This window comes from Diospyros lotus, chromosome 1 (assembly GCF_014633365.1).
Source record: "Diospyros lotus cultivar Yz01 chromosome 1, ASM1463336v1, whole genome shotgun sequence".
NCBI lineage: Eukaryota > Viridiplantae > Streptophyta > Magnoliopsida > Ericales > Ebenaceae > Diospyros > Diospyros lotus.
Window position 1 is genome coordinate 23,208,935 of NC_068338.1, and position 21,583 is coordinate 23,230,517.

At 38.3% G+C, this 21,583-nt stretch overlaps 1 protein-coding gene across 4 annotated transcripts in view; it reads left to right on the plus strand.

Moving 5' to 3' along the window:
* LOC127798349 (protein CHROMATIN REMODELING 5) overlaps nt 1-21,583 on the plus strand; it is a 54,377-nt gene that overhangs the window by 30,770 nt on the left and 2,024 nt on the right. For all 4 annotated transcript variants that reach the window (XM_052331868.1, XM_052331885.1, XM_052331893.1 and 1 more), the window contains exons 20-28: nt 343-585; nt 680-790; nt 952-1,038; nt 1,249-1,431; nt 1,649-1,729; nt 1,855-2,091; nt 18,386-18,541; nt 18,663-18,840; nt 18,951-19,132. In XM_052331868.1, the coding sequence (XP_052187828.1) occupies nt 343-585; nt 680-790; nt 952-1,038; nt 1,249-1,431; nt 1,649-1,729; nt 1,855-2,091; nt 18,386-18,541; nt 18,663-18,840; nt 18,951-19,132 (1,458 nt within the window). The remainder of the gene's footprint in view (nt 1-342; nt 586-679; nt 791-951; nt 1,039-1,248; nt 1,432-1,648; nt 1,730-1,854; nt 2,092-18,385; nt 18,542-18,662; nt 18,841-18,950; nt 19,133-21,583) is intronic.

Sequence of the window (21,583 nt, forward strand, 5' to 3'; positions counted from 1 at the left end):
GCGTGGTCGCTGTGTTATGATATGCTTAGGTTTAAGTGCTACTTCAGGGAATTCAAGTCCATTGTCTCTGCATCTCAATAAATGAGTAATTCATTCAATGAAAGTACCTTTAGGCCTTGCAAGTATTCTAGTGACAATGCACCTTGTTAGAGGATTTAGGTGTATCTTTGTGTATTTCAACTGTCATCCATTTATTTTCCAGTTTGAAAAATATTTGATTACATATGGATGAGATGTTGCAGCTTACATTGGTATTGATTTTATCAAAAAGATAACTTCTTAGTGATTTGCGTGAGCTTGTTAACCTGATTGTTCCATCTGTACATCAATAATCTGATGCAGATGGTTAGGATGTTGGATATATTGGCAGAATATTTGTCACATAGAGGGTTCCAGTTTCAGAGGCTAGATGGTAGTACCAAGGCCGAAGTTCGCCAACAGGCAATGGAACATTTTAATGCACCTGGCAGTGACGATTTCTGTTTCCTTCTTTCAACTCGTGCTGGTGGCTTAGGTATCAACCTCGCGACAGCAGATACAGTTATAATATTTGATTCAGATTGGAATCCTCAAAATGATTTACAGGTTGGTGTAGTATCATCTTTCATTTCTTTTGCAGTATCACTTTCTTGTCGTACTCATTCATTTGTTGTTTCTTGGTATTTTTCATTTATTTTAGGCCATGAGTAGAGCTCATAGAATTGGGCAGCAAGAAGTTGTTAATATTTACCGCTTTGTTACTAGTAAGAGTGTGGAGGAAGATATCTTGGAACGCGCTAAGAAGAAGATGGTATACTGATTTGCCATCAACTTTTTCTCTTTCTAGCCTGTTTTGTGTATAATTCATCTTTAGATGCATTTTATTGCCTATTTAAATAATTTTGTGTTTAATCTATGCCTTTGTGCTGGCTTTCTGTATGGGTTAATTATATTCTGATGTGTCCTTGACAGGTTCTTGACCATTTGGTGATTCAAAAATTGAATGCTGAGGGTAGGTTAGAGAAGAAAGAAGCTAAAAAGGGAAGTTCCTTCGACAAAGTAAGAATACGAACCACAATGATCTATGTAAATTTTAGTATCTTGTAGTAGGATATATGAATTGGATAAGAGTTGGCATTGGTTAGGTCAACAGAATTACTGGTGTTCTTGTAATTGTCTGTCATGTTATTTATCCTTGCAGAACTAACAATTTCTCTGTAATTGCTCTAGTAGGTTTTGGATATAACATTTGTCTTCTCTTGACTGTAGAATGAGCTCTCGGCAATCTTGAGGTTTGGGGCTGAAGAACTATTTAAGGAGGAGAAAAATGATGAAGAAAGCAAAAAGAGGCTTTTAAGTATGGATATTGATGAAATTCTTGAAAGAGCTGAAAAGGTTGAAGAAAAGGCAGCTGGAGAAGAGCAAGGGAATGAGTTATTGAGTGCTTTTAAGGCAAGAAAAAGAGGCCAATTTTTTTTTATTATTACTCAAATATCTTATGCTTCTCCCTTCCTTTTCCTCTCTTCTATTTATCTTTTTTGTTATCTCATCTACCATTGATATTTTCCTTTGTTTTAGGAAGTTGTGTATGGTAGCAGGATCGTCCATATTGTGATGGGTCTTTGTATCTCTTATCTAAGCTACTTCCTTCATCTGTTATTATATATAGGTTGCCAACTTCTGTAGTGCAGAGGATGATGGGAGCTTCTGGAGCCGCTGGATAAAACCAGAAGCTGTAGCTCAAGCTGAAGTATGAGATCTAATCTTTTAATACGGTTAATCATGAAATATCTGTGAATATGTCTTGCTTCACAAATTTATAAAATGTTTACTTTTTTTAGTCTACATATCTGTATAAGTTTGCTTCTTGTTTAGGAAGCTTTAGTTCCTCGAGCTGCAAGAAACAATAAGAGTTATATGGAGGCTAACCCCCCTGAGAGAAGTAACAAAAGGAAAAAAAGGGGAGTAGAACCCCAGGAGAAAGGCCCAAAGCGCCGTAAAGCAGATAGTTCTGGCTATTCAGCCCCAATAATTGAAGGTGCCGCTGCTCAAGTAAGGGGGTGGTCTTATGGGAATTTGTCAAAGAGAGATGCTTCACGCTTCTGTCGAGTGGTAAGACCCCAGTTGTCTTATATTCAGGCATGCCCTTGGATGTGTTGGTATCGATGCATTAATTAGTCTTGTGAAAAATTTACAAGTTAAGATCTGCTTGTGTTTTATTCTTTACCACATGACATATAATTTTTTTTTCTTGATTTAGGCAATCTGTAATTCTATCAAAATTTTGCTCGCTGTTATTTCTTGGCTTCATTTCTACTTTAGTTGTTATAAAGATTTTCATTTCAATGCATTCAATTTATATCCTACGTATCTTATAACATTGATTCCGATTGTACTGTTTGCGAGATTTGCTCCCTTTGTTTCATCCACTAAAATAATTTACAAAATGGGAACCTTCATGGTACTTCTTCTTCAATTTGTCTAGCCAATTATTAAGTTACTAATGCAAAAGCGTAAGTGCGTTATACAAGTCTTTGATGTAATATAACAACATAACAACATATTAAGTCTTAATCCCACTAGTAAGGATGGGCTATATGGATTCTAACTCACTAATCATCTCTATCTGTAGCCATATCTTTCGGCAAATTTTTATAATGAATATATCATGCCTAAGAGTCTCCCACCAAGTTTTCTTGGACTTCTTACTTCTTTGGTTTCATCTACTCTTCTTGTAAGAACATCTTTTGGGTTTCTTCTCAGTTGATCAAATTATCTTAATTGTTTGTGTTAGAAACTGAAACTGAATAAATCCTTCGTATTCTAATATGTACACGATGAGTCCTCTTATAGAGGAGGAAAAATACAACATAGGAAACACCAATCACACACAAAAGGAAAGATACATATGTACATCTTTTAGGAAAGTTTCTTAAGTCTGATTTAGGCAAAGTATCCTAAACCAAATTTGGAAGCTTCTAATCTCACACAAACGTGCCATTCCTCTTTCATAAATTTACTGGAACTAACACTCTCTCTCAAACTGGAGAAGTATATCTATCATTCCCAACTTGCATATTAAATCTCCAAACCTTTTAACTGTTAGCCCTTTAGTCAACACATCAGCCACTTGGTCCTCGGATGGAACATAAGGTAAATGAATTAGACTTGCTTCCAACTTCTTTTTTATGTCGTGTTGGTCTATTTCTATGTGTTTTGTCCTATCATGCTAGACAGGATTGTGGGCAATGCTAATGGCTGATTAGTGTCACAACCTTAGGGGTATGTTTGTAATTGGGGAAATTAGTTTAGGTATAAGCTATTAGGAGGGCTAACGGAAAAGGTTTAAGAGGTTGGGCGGGAAAAGGGAATAACTAAGTTGTACAACAGCTAGCATGGTTGTTAGGTTAGTTAGAGGATTGATAACAGCTAGAGGGTCTATAATAGAGACCTTCGGCAAGATGGAAAGGCATCGAATGAATAATATTGGTCATAATTCTCTCTTTTTCGTTACCTCTTCCTATCTCTCTCTTTTCTCTCTGTTTCTATCTCTCTCCCTCATTCTTACATTCTGTAATTATTGAAATTGCCAGCCCTAATTCAAGGGCTTGACAATTGGTTATCACAAAACAACCCAATTGAACCCTTGTCTTTGATCCTCAAATCTTCTAGGATGATCCTTAGCCACAATACCTCACATAGGCCAAGAGCCATTGCTCTAAATTCTGCCTCTGCACTTGATCTTGCTACAATGTTTTGTTTTTTGCTCCTCCAAGACACTAGATTTCCACCTAGGAACACACAAACTTTCTTCTATTAGTAACGGATCCAGCAGCATAGTCAGCATCTGTAAATCCCTTAATGTCTAGATTAGTCCCTGTTTTAAACAAGATTCCCTTATCTGGAATAACCTTTAGATAGCTTAGAATCTTCCTTACTGCTTGCATATGCTCCTCGGTTGGGCTGTGCATAAATTGGCTCACTAGGCTAACAGTAAAGGCAATGTCGGGCTTAGTGTCGGAGAGATATATCAACCAGCCAACTAGTGGTATCTCCCCTTGTCAATTGGCTGGCTGCTAGGATTGTTCCATAGTTTGCTGTTAGGCTCAACTGGAATATTGGACCCTTTTCCACTTGTTAACCCTATTTCAGCCAATAAATCCAATACATATTTCCTTTGAAAGAGAAATATTCCAGCCTTAAGAGTAGGCAACTTCAATTCCCAGAAAATATTTGAGAGTACCAACGTCTTTAATATCAAATTCCTTGGCTATGAAATGAATGAAAGTAGGGCACAATCAAGAGAAAAGAATACTTGGATCTTTACTTAGAGAAAATAGAATGAACAAATGAGAACATTAAAACATAAAATGAAGGCAATGCTGATTATATATACTTAGCAAGCCTAAGCCACCGCCTAACTAAGATTGAATAACTACAACATAAGCGCATATCAAAGCAACCTACTATATAGCAAAATACAACAACACAACTAATTAAATAATCATCAGTGCAAACACAATAATAGCAACTCAAGTAATATGCTCTTTCTCATTCTCCCTCAAACTAGACTCCCTCTTGACCGGTTGTTTCTCTGAAAATTCTTGTGAGGCTGCTGCCTGGATATGTGACAACTTTAGACTGAATTTGTCACACAAACACTGAAATCTGCTCCTTGGTAAACCCTTAGTGAAGATATCAGCTAGCTGATAGGAAGTAGGAACATAACGAGTCTCCACCTCACTATTTTCCACCTTTTCTCGCACAAAATGCACATCAATCTCAATGTGTTTAGTGCGAGAATGAAACATCGGACTTTTAGCAATACTCTTAGCAGCCATATTGTCACTCCATACAATCGGTGTATGAACACATTGATATCCCAACTCTGCAGACAGTGACTTCAGCCACAATATCTCACTTACCCCTTGAGCAGTAGTCCCTATATTCAGCCTCTCCAACAGACTAGGCAACCATTGACTGCTTTTGAGAACTACACACTATCAGATTCCCAAGAAACACACAAACACCACTAATTGACTGCCTGGTAACCCCACAACCAGCATGATCCGCATTAGTGTAGACAACTAAGGGTAAATTAGTAGGTGCTGGTGAGAACAATAAACCCAAACCAAGGGTACCCTTGAGATATCTAAGCAATCGCTTACAGGCCATCCAATGCTATTGTTTAGGAGAGTACAAAAATTGACTTAGCTTATTGATTGCAAAAGAGATATCTGGTCTAGTGTAGGTCAAATATTGCAAGAACTCGATAATGGTTCGATATAGAGATGGATTTGAAAAAGAATCACCCTCATCAGTTCAGGAGATAGCTGAATTCATGAGAGTATCACATGGTTTACAGTTTGGCATACCTGCCTTTTGCAATAAATCCAAGGTATATTTAGACTTTGTGAGGTAAATCCCATTATGATCTCTGTGAACTTCAAACCCTAGGAAGTAATGAACAGATCCTAGAGTTTTTAGAGCAAAATTAGTGTCCAAATCTTGAATAAATGCTCTTAAGGGCTGCAATATCAGATCTTGTGACTAGGATATCATCTACATACACCAATACAAACAACACAAATTGAGGAGTGCGCTTAATGAGCAATGAAGCATCAGACATAGCCTGTATAAACACCCATGACTGCAGAGCAACTCTTAGCTTTCTGTACCAAGCTTGAGGAGCTTTCTTAAGGCCATAGAACGACTTCTTTAGCTTACACACATGTGAAGGATACCGAGTATCAACAAACCCCTTTGGTTGAGACATAAACACATCCTCAGTAAGGTCACCATTCAAAAAAACATTATTTACATCTACCTGCTGAATGCCCCAACCAAAAGTAATAGCTAAGGTGGATAAAACTCGAATACTAGGGGCCTTAACAACCAGGCTAAAAGTTTTAGTATAATCAACTCTCGGTGTTTGAAGAAATCCCTTGGCTACCAACTAGCCTTGTGCTTAAGTACTGTCCCATTAGGATCATATTTAACTCTAAAAACCCACTTGTAGCCATTGAGGTTCATATCTTCAGAAAATAGAATTAAATCCCAAGTATGATTGCACTGCAAGCATAGTTCTGAAAGGTGTGAGGCGCAAAGGGTCCTGGAGCCTGAGGCGTGCCTTTGCGAAGCAAGGCGCACCTTTTAGAAAAAAAACTCAAAATCTTGTAAAATCATAAAAAACTATCAAATTATCAATAATAACACATGCATATCATTAATGATTCATTATCTTCAAATTCTAAACTAACATCACCAAAGTTGATTCATTCATCATGCAAATTCTAAACTAGAAACATCATCAAAGTTCAAACTTAAAGTCTCAAACTCAAACAAGTACCAATCATCATGCAAAGTTCTAAACAAACATATAAACACTACAAGTCCACAATCAATAAAGAAGTTTTAATCAATCATCATCAAGGAGATCATCAACATCAAGGTCAATATCTTCATCATCCCCTTCAATCAAGAAAATGTTTTCATTTTGAAAAATGCTATTTTTCTAAGTCTGGAAGATTAGTGCATTATAAGGAGACATATAAGAAAATGTTTTCATTTGAAAAACTATCTCCCGGTATTTTGATAGCTAATATTCATTGTTGTTAAAATGATTTTTAATGAATTTTTCAAGAAATAGTAGGTATGTATTTTGGGGGTGGTGAAATTGCTAAATCCTGACTTTGTACTAAAATCAAAATTCTATTTTCTTATTTTTATGGATTTTGATTTTTTAGATATTTTTATTGAATCCAAATGGGGGTACTTTTTTATTTACATTTATGTAATAAAGTAAATGGAAGGTAAAATATAAATAAAAAAAAATGTGGGCATTTACTTGAACTAAAGAAATGTAAATATGTTGTAATGTATACATGTTGGAACTGAGAAGAGGGGAGGAATTGGGTTGCTTAGATTTTAATTAAAACCTAGGTTTCATACCTAGGTTTCATGAGGCGTGCCTCTCGCCTCGGCGCCTCACCGTGCAAGGCGAGCGCTTCACTGAAATCGCCTTGCCTCGGCTCAGGCGAGGCGCTAAATTGGCGCCTTGCGCCTAGGCGCGCCTGTAACAACTATGACTGCAACGCGGCAAACTCTTCCTTTATAGCTTTAACCCATTGTGAGTCTAAAATGCCTCATGAACAGAACTAGGCTCTAGGGAACCCACTAGGGCATGAGGAGAGATAAACTGAAGCTGTTTGGTCTTGGACCTAGTAAGCATAGGATGAGTGGAAGAGGCTGGTGCAGTTGTGTGTTTAGTGGCATGAGCTGCATGTCTAGAATGAGGCTGTGAAATGGCAGCAGCAGGAGGTGAACCAATGGATGAGGAAGTTGAGGAATCAGTGTTTGACAAGGAAGAATCTAAGGGCTGTGCTACTGTAGAGGAAGCAAAAGAAGGAAGAGACTGGAAAACCCATTAGAACAAGACTGAGATATAGGAGAAGAAGAGGAAAACAAATGAGGAAAGGGAAATTGATCAGGATTAAACTGCACATGATGTGAAATATAAACCCGACCAAAAGGAAGCAAGCACTTATAACCTGCTTGTTCATGCCCAATGAAAATACACTTGGTTGAATGAAAATTGAACTTGTGGTTGTTATAAGGCCGAAGATAAGGGAAACAAGCACATCTAAAAGGCTACAACATTAGGTAATTAGGGTGCTTGTGATATAGAAGCTGAAATGGTGTCTTGAATTTGAGAAGAGAGGAAGGAAGCAAATTGATGGTATGAACCGTTGTTTGGAAAGCTTCAACCCAAAACTTGAGTGGCATGTTAGCATGAGATAATAAAGTGAGCCCCATCTCTGCTATGTTTTCTCTCGATGACAGTCCACTGCTATGAAGATAAGGCAAGAATACCTTGAACTCCCCACTGTTCTCTGTTTGTAAGGCCTGAATTTTGGTTTGAAATTGGGTTTCAGCAAGTTTATGAAAAGTTACAAATGTAGATAGGGCATCAGATTTGAGTTTCAAAGGGTATAGCCATGCATATCTTGTATAGGCATCCACAAAAACAATATAATACCGATAACCTTCAACAAACAAAGTAGGAGAGGGACCCCACAAATCTGAGTAAACCAATTCAAGTGGTTTCTTTGCTGTAATTGGACAATTAGGAAAGGGAAGTTGATGGAGTTTTCCAATTTTACATGAATCACAAAAAGAAAGAATTGAATGAGAACAGGGAATATGAATTTTATTAAGAACCAAATGCAGTATATTGAATGATGGATGCCCTAACTTTGCATGCCATTGTTGACACACCTTATCATTGTGAGCTACATGAACACTAGATGACAGTCCATGACAAAATGGATGTTGTCTTTGACATTTGTTTAAAGGAAAAACATTACACTTTGACAAAAACGTACTGCCAACAATCGAATTAGACTCAACAGGCTGGGTTGGAGTGCTGGAAGCAACACGACCAAGTGCTGAACTCAGCTGGTAAACACTTTGACAAAAATGTATTGCCAACAATCGAATTAGACTCAACAGGCTGGGCTGGAGCGCGGGAAGCAACATGATCAAGTGTTGAACTCAGCTGGTAAAGCCCATCCTTAAGGCATCCATTGAGTAGCACTTGCCCGGAATTCTTGTCCTTAATCAAACAAGAATGGGAGTTAAATTCAGCAACAAGATTATGGTCTCTTGTAAATTGTGAGACACTAATTAGATTCTTTTTCATGTTAGGAACATGTAGGACATTTGATAATGAAATAGTAGATAGGTTTAGTTTGGGTATGCAATTGTCCAAGGCCAATGTTAGAGATAGAAAGTTGCTTACCATTACCAACGGAGACTTCATCACTACCACTATAAGAAGCATGCAAAGAAAGATTGCTGAGATTTGAGGTTATGTGATTTGTGGCTCCGGAGTCAAGAAAGAAGGATCTGACAAAGAAGACTGGAGTATTAGCAAGAGACTGAGAAAAATGGCTATAATGAGCCCCCCTTGAATAGAACCTAGATCACTCATGTAGGCCTCGCTAGAATCACTAAGGGAGGCTAAAAATGCTCTCGAATCTGACTGAGGAACCACTGAAGATCTTTTAAAATTCTGACCAAAACTTTGACCAGACATAGGAGCAGAATTTGTCTGGAAATTCTATCAAAATGATGATAACATCTATTAACAAAGTGCCCTGGCTTGCCACATAGTTGACAGCAAATTCTTCTACCAGATTGTCTACCTCGACCTCTTCCCTCTCGGTTTATGTAACCACCTCTATTTTGTGCTAAACCACCTCTATTGTTCATAAATTTTCCAGCGCCTCTCGGTGTATATGCAGTCATATTAACATGCATAGAGGATGGCATGATCGAATCAACATTGATAGATGAATGCGATAGATTCTTAGAAGTTAATCTTTGCTCATGCATCAACAACAAATACTGGATTTTTTCAAGATCAATATCATCCATTTGATAAGTAATGAGACTAACGACTGTCTCATACTCGTGATCTAGTCCATTGAGAATTGCAAGAAGCAAATCTTTGTCACTTACAGGCTCTCCTATAGTAGCAAGTGAATGACCTATTGTTTTGATCTTAAGAACATAGTCATTTATTGACAAAGAATCCTTCTTAATCGATCTAAGCTGTTGCTTTAATTGAAATGATTTAGCCATAGTTTGGCGAGAATATAGATTTTCAAGAGACGACCATACCTTGGCAGATGATTCACAATGAATCACTTGTGCCGATACTTGTCAATTGAGGAGAAAAGCCAGCCTAGCAGCAACTGATCTGATTGCATCCAACTCAAATATTTCGGATTCATCACAAGAGGTCCGTATTCACCAACGTCATGATCCATCACATATTTTTCTAGAGGTGGCGCCTTATTGAGGAATGATTGGAGATCAAAGGCTCTGATTGTAGTTGAGATTTGGGCCATCCAAAAGATGTAGTTATTCGGATCCAGCCTAATTGGTATATAACTAAAGGCTTTTGCCATCGCAACAAAGTCTAACTATGAGGCAGAGGATAACTATGAAGAAGAATGAGGTGGAAAGGAAGGGGAGGCACCGTGATCGGGGTTAGACGCCATCGACTTTGGTCAAAGGCTCTGATACCATGAAATGAATGAAACTAGGGCAAATGAAGCTAGGGCACAATCGAGAGAAAAGAATACTCGGACCTTTACTTAGAGAAAATAGAATGAACAAATGAGAACATTAAAACATAAAATGAAGGCAATGCTAATTATATATACTTAACAAGTAGCCACCACCTAACTAAGATTGAATAACTACAACATAAGCGCATATCAAAGCAACTTACCATATAACAAAATACAACAACATCACAACTAATTAAATAATCATCAGCACAAATATAGTAACAACAACTCAGGTAATATGCTCTTTCACAGGCTAAACTTTCCTTGAGACTCCTCTACTCTTCTTCATCATTTTTGGTGACAATTATGTCATCCACATACATCAAAAGAGCAGTAACCTTCTCTTCCCTTGAGTGCTTTATGAAGAGGGTGTGATCACCCCTGCTTTAGCTGTATCCCATGGCCTTCATGGCCTTAGAAAATCGACCAAACCAGGCTCTTGAGTCCATAGAGAGCCTTCCTGAGCCTTCAAACTTTCCCTGCATCCCTTTCTTGAAATCTGGGTAGCAATTCCATAAAGATTTCCTCTTCTAAGTCTCCATGTAGGAATGCACTCTTTACATCCAACTGCTATAGATTCCATCCAAAATAAGCTGCTAGTGATAGAAGAATTCACACAGTAGTTATCTTTGCCACATGGGCAAATGTCTCAAGATAGTCTATGCCATAGGATTTAGTGTAGCCTTTAGCTACCAAACTGGCTTTAAATCTTTCTAGGGTCCCATCAGCCTTATATTTGACATTGAAAATCCATCCGCAGCCTACTAGTGTGACTCCTTTAGGTCTGGATACTGAATCCCATGTATGATTCTTCTTTAATGCTCTCATCTCCTCCAGCATAGCTTGCCTCCAGTTCTGATCCTTTAGAGCCTCATCAACTGAATCAGGAATCACAATTGAATCTAAAGATGCTAGGAAACCTTTGCGGTTTTGGGAGAGACGATGGTAGGACAGGAAATTGGCTAAGGGGTGTTTGGTATAGCTTTTGACCCCCTTTCTAACAACAATAGGTAGGTCTAAATCATCAAGAATAGGATCAGTTGGAATTGAGGTTGAAGGCTATATGAAGTCCATACCTTGACTAGGGACTGATGTTGGTGCATGCTGAGTTTTCAGATTAGGCTGTGTTTGTTTGAATACACGAGGAGATCCTTTATACCTCACCGAAGATGGAAACTTTTGTGAGGCTGCTTGCTTAGGAACAACTTCATCATTATTTTGGTCATGACTACTTGAAGAGTAGATAGGACCTTGAGGAGATGGAATAGAGCATGGCTATTGATTAGTACTTGAGCAGATAGGAGGAAGAGAAGATGCAGGAGATGACTCTAGGTTAGGAAAGAAGATGTCACCATTACTTTGGTCACCATGAATCATCTCCCCCGGTGACCAACCTGAGATGGACCAAAAAATGGCATAGATTCAACAATGGTTACATCTTTAGACACACAAAACTTCCTAGTAGGGGGATGGTAACACTTGTACCCCTTTTGAGTGGGTGAGTAACCTAGGAAAACACACTTGACAATCCTAGGATCAAGCTTATCTCGGTGAGGCTTTAGGTATGTGAACAAACGAGACAACCAAACACTTTTAGAGGAAAGGGAGTATGTAAACTGAGGTCAGGAAAATGAACGAACAGACATGGAAATTGACTCCAATGCTGTAACAGCTTGGTGGAAACTCGATTAATAGGTAAGTTGCTGTAAGGACAACTCCCCCTCCCCTCCCCCCAACCCCAATAAAGTTTTAGGACATAATGATGATGGAGGGGGGATCTATCAACATTTAGGAGATGTCTCATCTTCCTTTCAACTACTCCATTTTGTTGTGGAGTATTTATACAGGAAGATTCGTGGACAATCTCTTCTTGTTGAAAGAACTGATATAAGTGATGATTGAAATAGTCTCTTGCATTAGCAGTTCTCAATTTCTGTATAGGCCAAATTGGGTTGAAATCATTTTTGCAAAAAATTGGTAGGACAGTTCCAATAGCAATTTTATCTTTTAACAAGAAAACCAAGTCATTTGAGTACAATCGTCAATGAATGAAATAAACCAACGAGGCTCGGAACAGTTAGGAATTTTAGAGGGTCCCCACACATAAGACTGAATTAATGCAAAAGGCTTACAAGAGATTGTTTTTGCTAATTAGATAGGAAAAATGATGATGTTTAGATATAACACATACATCACATTGAAACCTATTTGGATCTATGGTACTAAACAAAGTAGGAAACATATTCTTTAAGAGAGTAAAAGGAGGATGACCAAGACGGTAGTGATGCAGCCAAATATCCCTATGATCTGAGGTAGCCTGAGATGAGCAAGCAACCTGCAACTGGTCTCCTTTAGGATAATGTCCTTCCTTTATCAGATAGTACACCTCATTTTGTTCTCTAGTAACACCAATCATCTTCCCTATCGTCATGGCATGAAATTCACGAATGAGGGGAGAAAATAGCACGATAATTCAACTCTTTGGCTAGTTGATGGACATGCACAAGATTAGCTGACAAATTTGGTACATGAAGTACCTGTTTAATTGGAAAATTTGGGCTAAGGATGGCCTTGCCCTATCTGGTGATAGGAACTTAGGTCATAGGTTCCATTGGCTATTGTGATTTGTTTAGAGGTTTATAGGTGTCAAAAACATGAGGTTAGGGGTCATATGGTCGGTTGCTTCTGAATCTAGGATCCAAATGTCATTCTTATTAGTTTTTGAGGTAGAAAAGGATGCAGAGTGTAGACAACTACCTGGATTACCTTGATGAGCAAGTGAGCAGGCCCCATCCTAAATTATCTTTAAGAAAGACTTGAGTTTGTTGATTTCATCAGAATTCAGTTCAGCAAGATCAAAACTTGAGATGGATTATGTCTTATTAGCTGGTCCTCCTTCCTGTTGTCCCTTGTTAGATAGATAAGCCTAGTTCTTTGTTGCCAGGCTTTTGAAGCCTCCAATTCCACTTAGACAACCTCCTTCCCATGATGCTTAAAACAAGCATCTCGAGTGTGCCTAGGCTTCTTGCAGTAAATACACCATAGTCCTTCTCTCTTGGAGGTCCTAGTTTGAACCTTTGCTTTCCCAGCTCTAAGCCTTGCTCCTTCTCCTTTATTTGACACCATAGTTAGACCCTTCTGAGTTGGATTCACTAAGCATGGCTACCCTCCTATTCTCTTCACCTCTAACTGTAGCAAAAACCTCATTAATGGAAAGGAGTCTTTCTCTACCAAGGATTTGCACTCTTACTTAGTCAAACTTTGAGTTGAGACTAGCTAGGAATTCCACAACCCTATCTCTTTCAAATATTTGGCTAAGAGTGACATCATCCTCACTACATACCTTTTTTATGTTTTGATAATGATCTAACTCTATCCACAAACCATTCATTCAATTATAATATTCCGTGACAATTAACCCTCCTTGTTTAGTGCTACTGATCTTTGTTTTAACTTCAAAAATTACCGAGGCATTTGTCATGAACCTAGGGTTCATAATGAGCTGAAATGGACAATCAGAAAGATCCGATTGAATTAAGGTCAAGAGCAGAATGTATTAGAGGGAAAATTGAAGAAGAACGGTGGAAAAATTAGAGAGAAACGAGGGAGAGCAATAGAGAGAAACAAGAGGGAGAAGGGAGAGAATTGTAGAGAGAATCAGGATTTCATTTCATCAATTCATGCATATCCTCTCCTCTTACAATTGGCTTTTTTATAGGCATAGTAGCTAGTTAACTAATTTTTAATAGCATCCTAACAGCACCCATGTGCTCTAACAACTTGTAAAAATATCCTAACAAACCATTGCAATCTTATTACAATAATGCCCTTCTATTATTTCTTAGGTCATGACAATTCACCCTCCTTGAGAGAGTTCTTGTCCCCCAAAACTTGCAGCAACTATTTATTACTTTTCATCCAATACCCACTTTCTCAATCTGTTTCATTCTTCTTGCTTGCTTGCTTGCATCTTTTAGGCCTCTTCTTCTTCGTTCTTAGGTTTCCAAGATACATTCCAAGCATACTTTGGCCTAGAGCTTCAATTGAAGAAATCTGATCGAGTTCAAGTTCGATGCCCCCACCTTCTGCAATAGCTGGCCGACCAAAATCGGTCTCCCTTTCCAATACAGGATGGATAACGAATCTACAGCCATAGCTGCCTTTACTGCGTTCCCATTCAACCCATGGCCAACCTCTGTTGCAAAAATATCAACATCATCTTGGAAATATAGTGATGAAGAGTTGTAGACTTGCCTTGGGTGCTCAGACCAATGCTGTTTGTGAGCATTGGAATTAGGGGCTGCTGTGATTTCAATCTCCGATTTATTAGCTTCCAGTTCTTGTAAAGTGTGGTCTTTATAGATCTCCTCATCGAATCTACTTTCATGTTCTAAATCTTGAGTTACCATTGATAAATTGGCTTTGATTCCAGCAACAACTTCCTTAATATTGATTGATTTTTCAGTTGGTTCCTCTTGATTCCATGCAAGTTATCCAACAGCTTCTTTTTCCTCATCTTCATCGAGATATTTCTCTACATGCACTTCTCCTTCAAAAGGATTTGTGGGCTCCTTTTGATATGCTATCCTATCAACCTGATCAATATAATTTTTCTTGAGATTATGCTTTTCACCACCAAAATTACTCTCAATATTGTAGCCATCTTTCTGGTCACTACTGCCTCCGTCAAAATGTTTCTTTTTCTTCCCGAAGTCTAGAGTAGGTAGTGAATCGATCGTTCATAATCTTGTCTCCTCCTTCAGTTGCTCCATTGCAAGGAATTTCTCCTTGTTAAAACTTCCGTGATAATCATCAAAATATTCAACCGGAAAGTTGTAATGATACTTCTTAATAAGTATCATCGCGAACTCTTGTAGCTTCTCGCAGAACATACGGCCAAATTCCTCGCACTCTTCATCAATCCCACTTCTTTTTTCCTTGTTCCTGTGGCTGATCTCCTTCTCAAAATCCTTTCCTCGTGTTTGATGCTTCCGGTCAACCGAAAATGCAGCCTTCTTTTGCTGCCATAGAGGCTCCTTTCGAACTGAAAATGAAGCATTCTGCTTTATGTATGTACTGCCGCCCCTAGCTTCACGAGTAGGATACCCCACTGAAAATGTAGCACTGGTCCGTTGCAATTGAAGCTGCTCTCTTGCTTGAAAATTAGCCACTGAAAATGTAGCATCATTCGGCTGCAATTGAGACCTCATCTCCTTTTGATATCTGCTTCATAGCAAGCACCTAGGATAAACGATTGCCTCTCACCCTCAACAATCTTCAATTTCTCAGCAAGATGAGCCACCTGCCTTCCAATTCAATGCTTATGTTAGTAGTCACCAAAGAAATTGTTGTAAGCTCACCTATGTCGGCCTCAATTCAGCAAAATAATCGGACCCCAGATCCTCTTATTTCTCTCTAATTTTCCTTGTTTTATCCTTTAAACCTCATCAAGTCAAGGGAAACAACTTGCTCGGCAACTTGAATCTACCTTTGTCACCGTCATAAATTAGCTGGCGTGGCTTGAACAGATCTGATGAGAGAGTTCGTTCAGCTTGTCGGAAATCAAAGGCAAGAATCGTTGGCCTGTTTCACTAGTTTCTACAAGCCGCTTCTAAAGATTAAACAGAAATTTAGATTGGCTAACCTGCTTTGCCTTCCTTGTTCGAACAACCACGCTGGCAACAATATCCCAAGAATCGATCGGAGTTCTCTTAGCTCAATCACCGTCAAAGTCCTCCTCCCAAACTCCGAGCCTAATTGTTGTCCAGTAGACACCTTTCAAATCAGATCGAAAGCTCAATTTATCTGGCATCACCCAATCATCGTCCACTGGTTGCGACCACTGGGTCGGTGTCGTAATTTATTGGAATTTTGCTGGAATTTGCTTTGCGTTCCACTTTCAGCCTCAAATAGCAGCCAACGCTCCACCCCCATGCTTCAGAATCAATTTTTGAGGGTCACTCATAGCAACTATGGATCAGACGCTAAGAATTTCCAAACTCCAGCAAAATGAACAACTAAGCAACGGATCCAATTTTGCCTTCTGGCTCGTCTGTTGCAAAGTCTCCTACACTCGCCTCTCCTTCTTGATCAACTACAACAACTCAGAAAAATAGCAGCAATTCACCCTGTTGTTCCACTTTTAATAGTCGCTCCGTTTCACCTTCACATTCGACAACCTAATCTGGAAGTGATTCACGCTTCCATCTTCACATTCGCTCCATTTTCGATCCAATACCTGCTGCGCCACTCTGATTTGACTTAAGATTCAGTTTGGTATCACCGTCGGCACTTTCCTTGCCAGCGTCGAATTTAATTCCAGAGCCGAAATGCTTGCTTAGCTTCGCCTCCTTGTTCAATCGACGCTACTCCAGCTCGTCAGAAATTGCTGCTATCTATTTCGACAGCCGAATTCCCACTTCGAAGCTACCACCTGCTTCCCTCTCAAGATTCGAACAAGAGGGCCTAGATTCACAGGCGACAATTGCCTATCACAATCGATAATCACCGTTGGAACTCGAATCAAAACCACAGCCAATGATGGACTGCTCTGATACCATTTGTCATGAACCTAGGGTTCATAACGGGCTGAAATGGACAATCGGAAAGATCTGATCGAATTAAGGTCAAGAACAGAATGTATTAGAGGGAAAATTGAAGAAGAACGGGGGAGAAATTAGAGAGAAACGAGGGAGAGCAATAGAGAGAAACAAGAGGGAGAAAGGAGAGAATTGTAGAGAGAATTAGGATTTCATTTCATCAATTCACTCATATCCTCTCCTCTTACAATTGGCCTTTTTATAGGCATAGTAGCTAGTTAACTAATTTCTAACAGCATCCTAACAGCACCCGTGTGCTCTAACAACTTGTAAAAATATCCTAACAAACCATTGCAACCTTATTACAATGATGCCCTTCTATTATTCCTTGGGTCATGCCATTCCTCTCACTAACAGTTTGTAATTTTAATGGAGCTACTCTAGCCTTACAACGTATAACCTCATTCGTAATTTTTTGCTTTTTGTTTGGCCGGACACTATATCATTTGAATCTTTTTTATTGTCATATTTTGCATATGTGATGCTTTAATGGCCAATAGTGATTGAAAATACTAGTCCTTCCCGCTGCTGTCATCTCCATTGTTAGTTCCATTATACAAGTTCTCTGTGATTTCAATATGTTAATTTGTGAGCTCTCTTTCTTCAAGCTGACTACAGTAAGTCTTCTGGGACTTTACTGTGTGCTTCTTCTAAGTCCACAAATTTTACTGAGATCATTTGCGTTCACACTGGATCTCTCTATTGTTTACCTTAACATATTATTTGATACTTTTGTTTCATCTCTTAACCTATCCATTACTCTATCCTACAGTTTTATAGCTTGATTTCTAACTTAGAAGTCAATTACCTTTTTCTGTATGTATTCGGTTCTTGAAAAACTGCCCCCCCCTTCCTGCCTTTTTTGTTTTTTTTTTTCATGAAAACCACTGCATTATGAGAAGGTGGGAAGCCTTTAAACACAATGTAGGACATAATGACCTTATAGAGAAGATGACTATGGATCGATGCCTAGAGGTCTAGATTCATGTAGTTGACCCCATCTAGTGGGATTAAGGCTTGAGATTGTTGCTGCTGCTGCTGCTGCTGCTATATCTTTAGTATGAAATAATGAATTAATTTGTTGGTTTACTAGCAGTAATGGCCTTAAGAAGAATGGTATACTATGCATTAGGTACATTATCTGAACTGGCTGAGTTTAGGTAGTTTTAGATTTCATTTCTTCATGATCGTTAATATTTAATTGCAATGCAACCAAGTCATTTTCTTTTCTTCTTTTTCATGAGATTTTCTGTGTTTCATGGGAAATAGCCAATCTGCTGAACTTTTCCCAGTGCCTTTAGGGATTGAACTTTTCCCAGTGCATTTAGGGATTGAAATTAGTTTTCTTCCCATAATTCTCCTTTGTCTTTTCTAATCTTGCTCTTCTTCCCTTTTGATCATGTTTTGTTTCTTCTTTTTTGCTGCTTCTAAAGAGATGCTCTCACTCGTTTTTTTGCAAGCATTTTTTATGAAGTCTATTTGATGTGTTTTATGTATCTTCTTCATTTTTTTTTTTTTTGTATATAATTTGTGTTTATTGCATGCAACACTTTTCAAGGGTTGTGGGACAATCTTTTGCTTGAGAAATTTATTTTGTTTCATTTATGTTTCTGCCTATTTCTTTGCATGCAAGTTTCTTATATTATTTCAATATTCTTCTAAAATTAGGTTAAGAAGTTTGGGAACCACAGTCAGATCGGCTTAATATCAGCTGAGGTAGGTGGGGCAGTTGAAACTGCTCCCACTGAAGCACAGATTGAGATTTTTGACGCTTTGATTGATGGATGCAGAGATGCAGTTGATGGAGTCAACTTTGACCCTAAGGTTAGAGTTCACCAAATGCTATTGAGCACATTGTCATCTAATAGTCATTTGTGAATTTGTTTCTGTTGCAAGCTGGTATTGCTGGTGTGAACTAACAAATCAATGTTGAATGTACTTGTAGGGACCTATATTAGATTTTTTTGGTGTCCCTGTAAAGGCTAATGATTTACTAAACCGTGTTAAAGAACTTCAACTCCTAGCAAATCGTATTAGTCAGTACGAGGACCCAATCTCGCAATTCCGAGCTTTAAATTACCTCAAACCTGCTACTTGGTCTAAAGGTTGTGGATGGAATCAGAGTAAGTTTTTTAACTCCTTTGCAAGTTATGTGTATGTTCAGTTCTCTTCGGAATGATTTTCTGCTATATGCATTGAATCCATTATTTTTCCTTGTTTATGTGATCTTTAGAGGATGATGCTAAATTGCTTTTGGGAATCCATTACCATGGATTTGGTAATTGGGAAAAGATACGGTTAGATGAAAAGCTTGGTCTTACAAAGAAAATTGCTCCAGTGGAACTTCAACATCATGAAACCTTCCTACCTCGGGCCCCCAACCTGAACGAGCGGGCTTCTCAACTTTTGGAAATGGTAAGTGATGCCGTAATTATGATTTCCTGATGCATAAAATTATTATGAGAATGGAAAGATCTATAAGTTGCAGAAAGCAGATTGGTGTTGGTTTTTGTGCATTACAGGATTAAGCATGAAAGGTTATGGTGCACCAACCAATTCACTAATACCGTTTTTGAACAGCTGCAGTAATTTAAGTTCATCAGGGAAAAAGCCATAAGGCTCTGTTTGGGTAAATTGAAAAGAATTACTAGAAAGTGATTCTTCAACAATGCAAATTAAACAAAAAAGAAAGAGAAAAGAATTAAAAATTTAAACATGCATTTGGTTGAGTACAGAGTTTTTTTTTTAAAAAAACTGTTGTTGGTAAATACAATATGGCATGAATTTTAAAGGAAAGCAACTTCTATTCAGTTTAATTAACCATATTGATAGTATCCATATAGGATGCTTACATTTAACTAGAATGGATTGTGGGTCTCCTGATAATAGATAAACTGGAAAGTAAAATTTTAGTTGTCTAGCTTGTGTTTCTTAGGATAAAAAGGGTAATATGTGATGGGCCCTCTTTTGTCTTTTCGAGTTTAAGGGCCTTTGTTCTTCCTCTTCTCTTTCACCTGCTGTTCATTTTCGCTCCCTAGTGTTAATATTTTAATTATAGCCTAGTTTGTGAATTGAATGCATCCCTGTTTGTACTTCTTGTCTGCATATCTGTTATCCTCACCTCTGTCCAAAATAAAAATATATTGTGCAATGCATTTGTTTGACCTAACCAAATTTGCAATGCCAAAGCCTACATTACTGTATATATATTTTTTTCTTTAGAGTATGTCTCCTGACATGGCATGTGTTTCTTGTATTGTGTCAATTGAGGGGAATTGTTCTTTGGTTTGGTGTCTGGAGTCTAGGATTTTTGCTAAAATTGAAGAATTTAGATGGTCGGGCATTTGAGAGGAGTGTTTTTCAGCATCTTCCTGTTGGAAGAAGCTTTATGATTGCCCATCTCTATAGCATTTCCTCAATGATAATTCTTAGTTAGGAAGGGCACTCCTATTTAATGACCTAAAGGTTGAACCTTTTGGACGAACTGAACCCGGAGGTAGGCTGAGAGAAAATTTCTTGTTTATTTATGTTCAAGGGAAAAATGGGAAAGTGTAGAAAGTCAAGTTGAAACAAAATTTCTGTTTCTTTCAATGCATACAAGAGAAAAATAACTAGATTTGTCAGGTCCAACTGCATTGAGATGTGGTTCTGTTTCCTCATGATATTTCTTTAAAGAAATAAACAATCCCAAACACCATAGGATCCTCCCCAGTTCTCCCGCACCCAATTAAATAAATCAAAGAAAAAATCAATAGCAAGCCTATTGATTAGTTAATATCCGTGACACTTGCATGGTATGAGAAAAATTGTGGTCAGGTCACCTTTTCTAATTTAAAAATTTCTCAGTTTGTGTCTTCAACTAATTTCAAAAATCAATAATCTACTGGCTTCCTCCTTGAAAATTTTCACCTCCTTATCAGAACATTTTGGAAAAGGCCAATGATAAAACCATCACCATCCTGCTAAAGAAGCAAATTGTCTCCTCCAGGAGCAGGAGCCATGGAACCCGTCTGAGATGGAAAATGCACAAGACCTAACTGCTCACCCTACCTGAAGCTGGCACAGGTGCCACTGATGCTCTATTTAGTAGATTCCACTCGAAGAGTAACAGAGATGGGTGGGATCTTCTGATCTGACTGATCATTCTAATCTGCCAAGGATTGTCAAAAAAACCTGATAAGGCCCAGTTGAGGAGCCCAGGGGAAGCGTTTGGCCATTCTTTGGAAGGGAGGCAAGGCCATCAGACAGAAGGGTGTTAGCTTTTCTATTTGTAAATGACCCATTTACATGAACAGAGTCCAGAATCCTTGACCTATTCTGATTCATGGGACCATGACCTTGTCTGTGTAGCTCATGCCCCATTCCTTTTAGGACATACCAAGGACTAACTCATCACATGCTGGTCCTTTCTCAGTCTTTGCACTGCCTCTGCACCGAGGAAACAACTAACATTCTATGCCATGATAGCACCAGTCACTTCCAATGACTTAGCTGGCATGGGGATGGCATTCTCCACCTTCTTTGTTCTTCTATGTGCCATCTTGATTGACATCTTTCCACCAGAGCCTTTACCCAAATCAAAAGTTTAAAACATGAACCTTAACATTGATAAAGCCTTTTGGATGCAAGGTGCACATTTGAAATATCTGTATAAAAATACTTATACATCATTATTTAAAGTAAATACAAACTTGTAAAATCATAAAACAAATAACCAACACTATTTAACTAAAAAATGGGGTTTTTTTTATTGTTTTCTGAATTTTCTTTTATTTTTTTCTGGTTGTTAGTTGTTAGATTTTAACAAGTCTATTGAAAAAAATTACATAGGAGCAAAAGGGGTGCATCTCGTGCCTAGGCATGCCC